The sequence below is a fragment of the Botryllus schlosseri genome, chromosome 16 (genome assembly GCF_051294905.1).
Source record: "Botryllus schlosseri isolate E-star chromosome 16, Bs_hap1, whole genome shotgun sequence".
Taxonomy (NCBI): Eukaryota; Metazoa; Chordata; class Ascidiacea; order Stolidobranchia; family Styelidae; genus Botryllus; species Botryllus schlosseri.
The window spans coordinates 5,589,965-5,602,094 of NC_137251.1; the positions used below are offsets into that span (position 1 = coordinate 5,589,965).

General features: G+C 40.3%; 2 protein-coding genes across 2 annotated transcripts; both read left to right on the forward strand.

Annotated features, from left to right (window-relative positions):
• Positions 1-329: 329 nt before the first annotated feature.
• On the forward strand, positions 330-1,913 carry LOC145458829 (carnosine N-methyltransferase-like). Its single transcript, XM_080337323.1, has one exon. The coding sequence runs from the start codon at positions 453-455 to the stop codon at positions 1,575-1,577; it is 1,125 nt and encodes a 374-aa protein (XP_080193449.1). The 5' UTR covers positions 330-452; the 3' UTR covers positions 1,578-1,913.
• On the forward strand, positions 1,876-11,468 carry LOC145458830 (3-oxoacyl-[acyl-carrier-protein] reductase FabG-like). Its single transcript, XM_080337324.1, has 9 exons — positions 1,876-1,981; positions 2,047-2,080; positions 3,725-3,855; positions 7,459-7,637; positions 7,722-7,815; positions 7,870-7,939; positions 10,826-10,862; positions 10,914-10,977; positions 11,036-11,468. The coding sequence occupies exons 1-9, from the start codon at positions 1,970-1,972 to the stop codon at positions 11,192-11,194; spliced, it is 780 nt and encodes a 259-aa protein (XP_080193450.1). The 5' UTR covers positions 1,876-1,969; the 3' UTR covers positions 11,195-11,468.
• The last annotated feature ends 662 nt before the right edge of the window (positions 11,469-12,130 follow it).

Consider the following 12,130-nt stretch of genomic DNA (forward strand, 5'->3'; position numbering starts at 1 on the left):
ACAAACATTACGAATATATAATAAACCACGTATTGACCTACCCCCCTTACCGAATGCCCGTAGCAATGTGTCGAGAGGAAAGCATCATATTTCGATGGATTTGCTCATTTAACAGCAAAATGTATAGTATGACAATGAACAGTTGGGATTTCAATATCAAGGGCTAAAACTTCTTCCGTGTCCGTATAACTGTCATTGATGACTCTCAGTCACTGTTTTACAGCTATATCATATAAATTTGAGTGAAATACAGGATCTGGGTTTTTCTGGGTTTTTTCAACGTCCAAATCTGGGTTTTTCCAAAATATCTCAGTGGCATCTCTGGTGACTACTCGTTAGCTCGCACTTTCGCAACACCACGGCAGTTCGCCGCGTTGTTCCGGCAATTCTGGTACTGGTCTTGTCTTGTGACTGCGGTATCACCGCAGCACAGCCGTGGGGAGCAAGACAATATGTCCGCCGATAGCGTGAATCTACCAACTAGAGATGAAAAAGCAACCGCCGAAGAAGAAGAAGCTTTTCATTTTGCCAGGGTTGTCAATTCTTTTCTTGCTTATAAAAAGGATGCACTGAAACAAGTAGCGGTTTGTGAAAAAAGATTCAAAGACCTCACTCAAAGACACCAAAACCACCTTCCTAATCATCTTGAAATCCTCGAACGGAAGAGAACATCCATTGAATTCAATAACGTCATTTGTCAAATGATTGTCCGTACGTGTGGGAATGCCTTTCAAAACAAAGAATTTGAAACAATCCAAAAAGGTACGCCAGCTACGAAACCAAGGCCTATGGATCTCGATAAAGTGCGAACAACCCTAAAACAGATAGTTCGTGATTGGAGTCCTGAGGGGAAGCACGAGAGAGAAACTTGCTACAAGCCTATAATTGATGAGATCCTTAGTAGAATGCCCCCGTCAAAGAATGCCAAGAAGATGTCCGTACTTGTTCCTGGGTGTGGTCTTGGACGCTTAGCATGGGAGATTGCACGCCTCGGTTATCGCTGTGAAGGGAATGAATTCAGTTTCTTCATGTTATTCACTTCTGACTTCGTTCTCAACAGGACGGCTAATCCGTCAAATGGAGACTTCCATCGGTTTCAAATGTATCCGTGGGTGACCCAAAAATGCAACGTAAAATCATGGGAATCTGTATTAGCTCCCGTGAAATTCCCTGATGTCAATCCGGCAGGCCTGCCTCCTGATTCTGAATTCTCAATGGCTGCGGGTGACTTCGTTGAATGCTACGAGACCCCATGTTCTTGGAATTGTGTTGCCACTTGTTATTTCATCGATACGGCTCACAATATCATAAGTTACATTGAACGGATATTCGATATATTAACACCTGGTGGTTTGTGGGTGAATTTCGGCCCTTTACTCTATCACTTTTCTGACATGCCTGATGAACCGTCTGTTGAGTTTTCGTATGAAGAAATACTTGGGATTGCTAAAAATATTGGGTTTGAGATCGTCAAAGATGTTAGGGACTTGCCAAGCACGTACATAGGAAATTCTGCTAGTATGCTGCAATACACTTACCAATGTGCATTGTTGGTCGCAGTAAAGCCTGTTGTGTGAAAATGACACACAATTTGCTGTGGGACAGAGCAAAAATTCATTTTTTCGAAACCAATATTAATTCCAAGCCACGTCCATGCCATGTAAAATCTTGAATCATTTTTCAGGGAATCCATTGTTTATTACATCTGAATCATTAGCATGAAGCATTTGTTTTTCTTTTCTGATTGATTGTACCATGTACAACGTTCAATTGTTCATTCAATGTTTATGTTAAGTAAGCCACCGACTGTGCTGTATAAATAGGTTTTCTTGATTAAAATCTGTCATCACTAATTTGACGACGTCATAGATTAGTGGCATTTGGAAATATGCGATCCGTTTTCTCCTTTGCAGTGGTGTTTCAGAGCTAAGTACTAAAGTCGTGCTGTTCGCTGAAACTAGTTTGCAAGATGAGACAGATGGTGAGATGAGGATATTGATTCTTTGCGGCATTGCGTGAATTTATTTTCTGTTTTGTGTTATTCAGCTGGATTTGGCCGGAAAAGTTGGCATCATAACAGGTGGGTGAAATTTATGTTTTCGATTGTATTCATTTTTAAAAATTATTGGTGATCAGTTTCAACGTACTTCGACTTTCTTGGAATACCAACTGCCGGTCAAAGTAGCCATTGCAATACTAAAGTGGAAGCCATGCTGACAATTTTTACTTTGATACTAATAGTAGAAATATTTGGGCTGGAAGGCTGCTTCAAGCAGAAGTAAAGATTGGAAGCCATGGGAATTATTGGAATAGGTCGCTTGAAGAAACCAGCTGCGGACAAACCGTCGTAGACCTTGTTAGTCAATCGCTGGTGACTGATTTCAAAAAGAACATGAAACTAACATAGGATATATTGTATTATCGTTACTTGCCAGGTTGAAACAGTTTCAGCCGTAAAATCGATACAAGTTTGTTTGAACACTACTTTCTAGTGGACAAAATCAGAAATGTGAAAAGTAAATAGTTTAGCTTTGAAAAACTTGTACAAGTAGAAGTAGTCTAGTAACATAATAGCTCAAGTAGACCCAATGCATCCGAGTAGATTCTAGATGTAGAAGTATTTTAATAATGACCACGTCTGGCAATAGCTTACTCGAGTTCAGTTCCGTTTATTAAAAATTTTCATCAGTTCAAAACACCACAAGACCGCAAAGTAGGCTATTTCCCTCTTGCTTTGCCATGTTCTGGTTTTGTTTCATTGCTTATGGACAAATAAAGGTCTGCCAAACCACTTCTTGAAGCTTCTCAAGTAGGAGTAGTTGTACCATTCCAACTTCTTGTTTGCTGCTTGATGTGTCGCTGGCCTCCTTTCGAAGTCATCGCTTGAAGATGAATATATATTGACATTATTACTTACAGTTCAGTATGCTACCATCAGTGAATAGTGACTAGTCTGACAACCATTGCCACACAGCTGAATACAATCCCTTATTTCACAGTAGGCCTACGGTATAACCGTTTAGCAAGGTTGTAATGACACGAATAATGACTCGACTCGCGAGTTTTTGGTGACTAACTCGAGTCATTTTTTCAAATGTGTAAAATGACTCGAGTCAATTTGTGTATCGACTCGACCTGTACTCGAGTCATTGTGACTTGAGACTAGGACAGCCAAGACAGACCTAGATCATTGTAACTTCGAAGAATAGTAAAGTCACCACGTATTGGTATTCCGTCTATCAGTCCTTATACTTGCAAATTGTGGCAAAAACTGTTAGGACTGAGGTAAATTACGATATTATATATGCGAGCCATTCCATACCATTCGAGCACAGTTTAAAAAAGTGGATTCTACCGGATTGAACTCGAAACTGACCAGTGAACACAATGACTTGGTCTTGAACACACACTCAAGTCAAAACACTATGACTTGGACTCGACTCTCTACTCACTGACTTGGACTCAGACTTGACTCGGTGGTGAATTGAAAATGACTCGACTTGACTATAAAAGTGAGATTGACTTGTGACTTGGTTACAACCCTGCTGTTCAGTAACAAATGCTTCGCAAGTTCTGTTCACCCGTCATAATACTCGAATCCATTAGTTAGGTGTTCTGTGTAATAGGCTATCACTCTTTGACTACCCCTGAGGTGGCGTACATCGCCATTCTTCATTGATATATTCTTTACTTCTTGTGCTACTGTTTCGAATCTTTATTTTAGGTGCTAGCTCAGGAATCGGCCGGGCTGCAAGCGTGCTCTTTTCAAAGCTGGGATGCGATTTATCTCTTATTGGGAGAAATGAGAAAAATCTGAGAGCGACTCGGGAAGAATGCGAGAAAAACGGCGTAAAAGTCAGTCTCTATATCAAGAATTACTACTAAAACCATTTTAATGTTAGTGTCACTTTGTCGGTAATATAACATGTCGTTTTCGTGGAGCATTTTCATTACGGTACGCTCATCTATGGGCATTCCCCGAGTAGTTGCGTGTTTACCACAATGTTTAAATAATTAACATAGCTACGTTGAAGGATTTTCCATTTCATTGGTGTGCGAGACGCTATTTCTCAGCTAATCCACTCCGTTCTTCTTACCAAAGCACATTTAGCGCTAAATATCTTCTTGCACTGTGCATTGAATTGTATTTTATGGTATTCAATTTTGCACAGCAATACAAGAGAGACAATCCATTTTAATTGATGAGCTGATAGGACTCTGTTTGAGAAGAATGATGGCTGAGGGGTTTGCCAAGATATATAAAAGAGAGTTATTTATGAAAATGTATATAAAAATGAGGCAAGCCCAGTAACTTACAGCAACAAGAATATTTGTAGTATTCACAAACTCCATGCTACTTCAAAATTTCTGACACTTACTACCAGAGGTGGTCAAAGTAGTCAAGAAAGCTACTCAAGTAGTAGAAGTAGAAGTACTTCTTCCATAAGCAACCTGAAACTACTTGAAGTAGAAGTAGAATTGACTGACTTTAAATCTACTCAAGTATGTAAGTAGTTGTGAAAACGATCGTAATTCGTTCGCATTGATTGCCAAAAGCTGCAAATTGAGCTATGCAAAAGGCAGAGAGCTTTATTCATATTAAATAGTATATTCATATTGAAATGAACCCGAATATTTTCGGCTGACACTCGTCAGGGGTAATCGTCAGCAACTAGTAGAGAATTGGAAAGAACATTGTATATCAACAATCGTATCACAAAATATGACGTCACCAGCATGAAATTTCGAATGAGAGAGCGTTCAATGTACTATTTTTAGGTGATACACGAACTCCTTTTGTTGACAGAGTTTTGGTTGGTGTATTTTGATAAAAGTTGATTCCAAGGCACACAAATGGAATTGTGAACGGCCTCGACCTACGATTCGGAATCGGTCGTCTCGATAATTATTCGCACAAATCGGATTATCCAACAGATGTTTGCCGATGGCAGAATTAATGGCTTTTGATCGATCAGCATCAATCTTGAGTGGATGAGTTAAGGGTGAGCTTTTCACATCGCGTGACGCACGTGTTCTGATAAATCTGGGGACATGTTGGTTTATGCGGTCCTGCAGACGTCTTGACGTTCTTCCCACGTAGCCACAATCACAGTGGCACCTATATTCGTACACTACATTACTTTGTTGAAGTGCAGGAAGCACGTCTTTGCGTGTTGAAGGGAGCAGTTGTGTTGTTGTAAAAATCACATTGGTTTTGACTGTATCGTAACATTTACCGACAGCAGAAATCAATTGTTTTTCAAAGCGGGTGGAAATGGGGCCAATCCAAGGTAGATGGATATAAACATCTTTTATTGTTCGTGCGGTGGGCTCTGTTCGTTTTTCTGCGTTGAATTGCGTTAATTTCCTCTCCATGCCGCGGCTGATGACGTGTTCAGGGTAACCGTTATCAAGTAAGATTTTTCGGTTACCCTGAACACGTCATCAGCCGCGGCATGGAGAGGAAATTAACGCAATTCAACGCAGAAAAACGAACAGAGCCCACCGCACGAACAATAAAAGATGTTTATATCCATCTACCTTGGATTGGCCCCATTTCCACCCGCTTTGAAAAACAATTGATTTCTGCTGTCGGTAAATGTTACGATACAGTCAAAACCAATGTGATTTTTACAACAACACAACTGCTCCCTTCAACACGCAAAGACGTGCTTCCTGCACTTCAACAAAGTAATGTAGTGTACGAATATAGGTGCCACTGTGATTGTGGCTACGTGGGAAGAACGTCAAGACGTCTGCAGGACCGCATAAACCAACATGTCCCCAGATTTATCAGAACACGTGCGTCACGCGATGTGAAAAGCTCACCCTTAACTCATCCACTCAAGATTGATGCTGATCGATCAAAAGCCATTAATTCTGCCATCGGCAAACATCTGTTGGATAATCCGATTTGTGCGAATAATTATCGAGACGACCGATTCCGAATCGTAGGTCGAGGCCGTTCACAATTCCATTTGTGTGCCTTGGAATCAACTTTTATCAAAATACACCAACCAAAACTCTGTCAACAAAAGGAGTTCGTGTATCACCTAAAAATAGTACATTGAACGCTCTCTCATTCGAAATTTCATGCTGGTGACGTCATATTTTGTGATACGATTGTTGATATACAATGTTCTTTCCAATTCTCTACTAGTTGCTGACGATTACCCCTGACGAGTGTCAGCCGAAAATATTCGGGTTCATTTCAATATGAATATACTATTTAATTGTATATTGAAGTTCTGTACCTCCAAGAAGCTCTTTATTCATATTGATGCATACCAGGACGTGTCCAATTTTCGACAGCATAAACTTTCGTCCGCATGATGGAATGAAAATGATAGTATTGATATGGAAATGCGATACTAATCCTATGTTTTAGAAAATATCATGATATGGCACCTTCCCCATATTATAAGGCCTGTAGTTTAGTAAAAGTGTGGAGAAGTTGTATCGGATACGGTGTACACATTTTGCGCGATTGGTAAACGTCAATAAAAAAATGTGGTGTATCGTAAAACTGCCATATTGTGTAGCTTTATTTCCGGAAATTAAAGGCTTTACTACACTTTCTTTTATACTTAAATATGTCTGTTCTCAAGACAAACGAACTGATACTATGTATAACTCAAAGTGTAATACTAGGAATTGAAAGTGAAATATATATACTACCTCAAACAGCGGAAAATGTAATTAATGTCTTTAGCCCAGAGAGTTTCAAAGGTTGTATACTGAAACTGGTCTAAAGCTAAAAAAAGTCAGAGCCCACTGTTCCAGATAAGGACACGCCATGGACTGCTAGACTACGATATGATATGATAAGTAAATTTTAGATTGCGAAACATCAGTTTCAAACGTTATGATGGGCCATATATCTGGGATGAAATATTTCATATGGGTGACAAAGCGGTGTGAACGGAACCACGCAGATTGGTCACTCTATATCCGCTGTGCGCAAAGTGCGACGAAAATTATGGGCTTTACTCAACTTTTCTGAACATTAAAGGTTGATACCCCGTGAAAACAGCCCCAAAATTCCTCAGGCTACCTCCCGATTCGAGGATTAAACTACTTCTACTTGACAAACTGAAAATGGCGAAAAGTAAGTAAGTAGTTCACAAAATATTATGAAGTAGAAGTAGCAACAACTAGTTCTACTCGAGTAAGTACCAGAAGTAGAGGAAAACTACTTGAGTACTTCATAAAAGTAGAAGTACTTCGTTACTGACCACCTCTGCTTACTACCCACCATTTCATACATCGACATCAAGTAGTACAGGCATATTGTCTTAAACTTGTAATTGAGTAAAGTTTACGGCATCTCCGCTATTTCAACTTGAATACCACCGACGACTACCTTCTGACCAAGTGACCACTTTTGGGTATCAACATGGTCCGAACACTGATGATCTGTCACAATTTGTCAAGTATATTTTCCGTGTTACTTTTAAGGTAATCACTATACCAGCGGATGTAACTTCTCAGCAGGATGTTAAAAGAGTGGCGGAAGAATCTCAAAGCTATTTCAAAAAACTAGATGTGTTGGTCAACAATGCTGGAATTATTAAGAGTGGCACAATCGAAAATACGACGACTGAAGACTTTGAATCATTGATGGCTATAAATTTGATGTATGTAAGATTGTTTGGTTGTAAATCGGCGTATTATTATAGTCTGCAGTAATGTTATTTATCTGATGTTTGTCTGCTTTGAAGGTCAGTGTTTCACTTGACGCAGTCTTGCTTGCCTCTGTTGATTGAGTCAAAGGGGTCTGTAGTCAATGTCTCAAGTGTCAATGGGATTCGATCGGTAAGTTGCGAAGTTCAGTAATTGGGTTGAGCATTTTCAGTTATTCTTGTCCAGTTTCCAGGTGCACTGGCCTACAATGTGTCTAAAGCAGCCCTGGATCAATTAACAAGATGTAGTGCCCTAGGTAATTATTGTGCTGTAGCCTACACTCCCTTTGAGTTACTAGTGGATATACTTTCGTAGCTGCCCACAGGGTTTCTTACAGACATGGGGTAATCGCGATTAGTAATCGTAATCGATTACGACGATTACAGCATTTTCAAGTAATCGTAATCGCAATCGATTACATTCGAAAAAATCCCGAAGTAATCGTAATCGACTACTTCCCATATTTAATCGATTTTTTTGTGAAAGAACGATTACTTTTTATTGGTACAAGGACTGTGACATATACTGAACACTCGTGAACAAGGAATACGCATTGTACCAGTTATTGAGAGCACAAGCGTCGGATTTTCTAATGCCACTGCTCATTATTACGTCAGAGGTTGCCTATTAACTCTGCTCGTCTTTGCGTGAGAAGTGTCCACACATAGTAAATAGATATTCGGTGTACATTAGTGTGATATATATCTGGTATATATCTGGTTATCAATACATTTCAGACACCACTACCTCGCAACAGGATAATTAATCACCTCTCTGCCTAAGCAACTTTTGTATTGAATTTTGGTTCTGCTTAGTTAAACTATAGAATGTTCTAGGTCTAATTCTATAGTTAAATGCAGTTTCAGTTTTGCTGCTTGGCGAGAAGTGGGCCTATATGGCACGAACCTACACCAGACAAAGGCTTGAAATTTTGTACTCGTCAAATAAAACATTACAGTTTCCACAACGGCGCATTAAAATCAACAGCTGCTGATATATATCATAACTGGGCCGTTGGTTTGCCGTTTACGTAATGGCAGCCTGCATTACATTATCTGCATCAAGTTGAAGGCAGAATTTTATGTTCACTTTCTCTTATTCTCATATTATTCTACTCAAAACGGGCGCCAATCACTATTTCACAATTCTTTACTGAACATTTGGACCTGTCGCCATAGCCATCGGCTTATATATACTAGGCTTACCATATTTTGGAAATCTAAAAAGAGGACACTTTTTCAGAAATTTGAGACTTGCAAAACCGGAGAAGAATTCTCAAAAACCGGTGAATTTTTCCCACTTTGTGATCGGTTGACTAAAAAAAAAAGTCATCTTTTCCGCCCGGAGCTAAAATAACCGTTTTTCACTCCGAAATACCCGCCGGTGCGTCAGTTCTGTGCTAATTTACGGCATATCACTCGTAATTTGTTCTAAATCTTACCTAAATTTTCAAAAAAGAGGACAAAATCTCAAAAAAGAGGACAAAAGGACGTCCTCCGAGGACACTTTCAAAAAAGTCAAAAAAGAGGACAAATCCTCTTAAAAGAGGACGTATGGTAACCCTAATATATACCATGTTAGCGTGGGTTGTAACTAGAATCAGGATCAAAATCGCAAAAGTTTCCCCCACCCAAACATTGGTCTTGTGCCCCCATAGAGTAGTCAATTTTGAAGTTGAAGATTTAATTTATTCAATAATATTGGTAATTGCATTATATTGCATTTTTATTCCTATCTCAGCGCCCGATGGCCAGATTAACCTGAAGAGCAGGGGGCGCGTAATTCATAATTATAACATCTGGTATCTTGCAATAATTACTTTATTGTATGCTGTTAATTCGTGACCTCCGGTCTGTTATAGAGCCAAAAGATATTGATTGAAGTGGCCCAAATATAGCAGACTAAAAGAAAAACTTGCATGAGACACACTCACGAATTGTCATATCTAATGCTTTGTGGATGCCCGGGTGGCCTTTACATCGTGGGCTCAGATTGAAAGGAATGGACTGTTAGTCACGCCCACCCAGCGCGGCTATTGACGATGGACACATACCCTAAGTTTCCGCCAATGTCTTTCTTTAGTAGCACACTTCGTGGATTCTCATGTTGGCCGAAACTGCATATGTCTTTTGATGTGTCGAAGAGCGGTATTGAATGATGGCACCTAAATGCCTATTACTATGAATGATACATGCTTTATTTCTTGGGGGGAGACGTATGCATTTCGAAATCAATCTATCTAGAGACATTTAAATCGCAAAGCTCAAAGAGAATTTCCAAGTTAATGAAATCTCTCAAAAATACTCTGTAATTTATGGTGGTTTACGAAATACTTTTGAGTAGCCAATCCTCCAACCACGCTCCCCACCCTATTGGGGTGTTTGGGGTGCGGCAGTTATGGACCTGGCAAGAATGCAAAACGTTGTGAGCGATAAACCGTCCTCTATGAAAAGGGCAATGGGTACATTATGACGTAACAAGGAAATGTCCCATCTTTTGTAAAGACACTTGTTATATCATTAGGCCTATTCAACGCAATCCATGTATTGTCTTCCAATATAACTACTACGATGCAAAATAAATGTAATCGTGAGTAATCGTGATTACTTTCGCAATGTAATCGTAATCGTAATCGACTACTTCCTGATTTTGCTGTAATCGTAATCGTAATCGCGTGATTCTGAAGTAATCGTAATCACAATCGATTACATTCATGAAGTAATCACCCCATGTCTGGTTTCTTACCTAGTCATGATACCAGAGTACAAGGTAGCAACTTTGAAACGTAAGAAAAATGCTTGAAGAAAAGGTACAAACGATAAATCTGATAATAATGACTCTACAAAGAAGTGAAAGTGGCTACAGGTGTTGCTTCGTAAATCAAGAGCGCAATTTAATGTTGCTGCTTGGCCACATTTTAATATGGATGGACACCCCTCTAAAATACTCATGAGTCATAGAAATAGGCATTTCTGTGCCGGTCATTACCGCGCCACGACATGCCATTGCCCAGACATGTAGCGTTTCTTCCGCCATGCGACTCCACAGAGTGTAATGCCAAAATCATATGCGGCGAGCTTAATAAAAGCACAGCTTGTTTTTGGTTTCCGTTGTGTAATTCCTCCCTATTGATGATTTATAGAACTTTCGACGAAGGGCGTTCGTGTCAACTGTGTCAAGTGAGTATGTCGCCTTATCGTGCTGCCCGTTCATACCAGTCTCTTTTGTAGTCCAGGAGTTACGGTCACTGAATTGCATAAAAGAGGCGGCATGGACGAAACGGCGTATAAAGCGGTAACGTAGAGTCGGCTGTGTGTGGATGAGTCGAATTCATTAGAAATTTATTATTCAGTTTCTGGAGAGATGCCAGACAACGCACGCACTCGGGAGGCCGGGAAAGGCCGATGAAGTGGCGTGGGCGATCGCATATCTAGCCTCCGACGCGTCGTCCTTCGTTACTGGGCATAGTTTACCTGTCGACGGTGGTCGCCATGCTATGTGCCCGCGGTGATTTCGCGGGTGCCAGCTCTGTTATCCTAACTCTGTATCATGATTTGCCTCGTGGCGTATATTCGAATGTACCTCGGTGTGATTTTCATTAATCCTCTGCTGTATTTGTGTGCGATACAGCAGGGTGGGGGTTACCCAGCTTCTTCAAAATGTGCGGGCTTAGGCGACTGACCGATTAATCATGTGCGGTACTGGTAGTCGGTGAAATTATGATTGCATTTGCTTTGTTATCATGTGGATGGTTGTTTTCATATATGCCGGAGAGGTATCGATCACTCCCAACTCCAATTATTGTCGTGGAAACGGCGTGAGTTTAGCAGGAAGGTAGCATACAGAACTTTTAAAAACAGTTGGCGCCAAGGTTCAGCGCTGGAAACGGCCAGTGTTCGAACTGGGTTTACCTATCTCATACCATAGCCTACGTCCTCTTCAGTAAATCGAAAATGTCGTCTGAGAACCCCAAATGTTAGCTTTGACAGCTCGGCGACACGGAAACAAATGCAAGAAATGACGCGAAGTCTGGAAGTTTGAGCGTGTATTTCTGGAGTCGAATTGGAAAAATGACCCTTTTTTATTCAACGCAACAGTATTTCCTGTAAATTTACTGGTGGCTCGTCCGATATTTTGAATTGCGTGGTAAAAAGTGCGTTCTTTTCTGGATATCAAACTATGGTAACCCTAACGTACAATGTGATGCAATGAACAGAGAGGGCGTTGAAACTGTGGGTGTATGATCTTGAGACCACTCTGCAATCTGCATGCCTCCTCTTAACATCGCCTTGGCCCAGGCGGGTGTCTGATCTTAAGAGTACTCCTAGTCGTTTCGGCATCTTCCTATCATTCATTGTATTGCAGTCTTGTGATGTTTTGAAGTGATGAAATTTTATGAATAAACTTCAACTTGAACGGCCAACAAGTACCGTCAATTAAGTGTTAT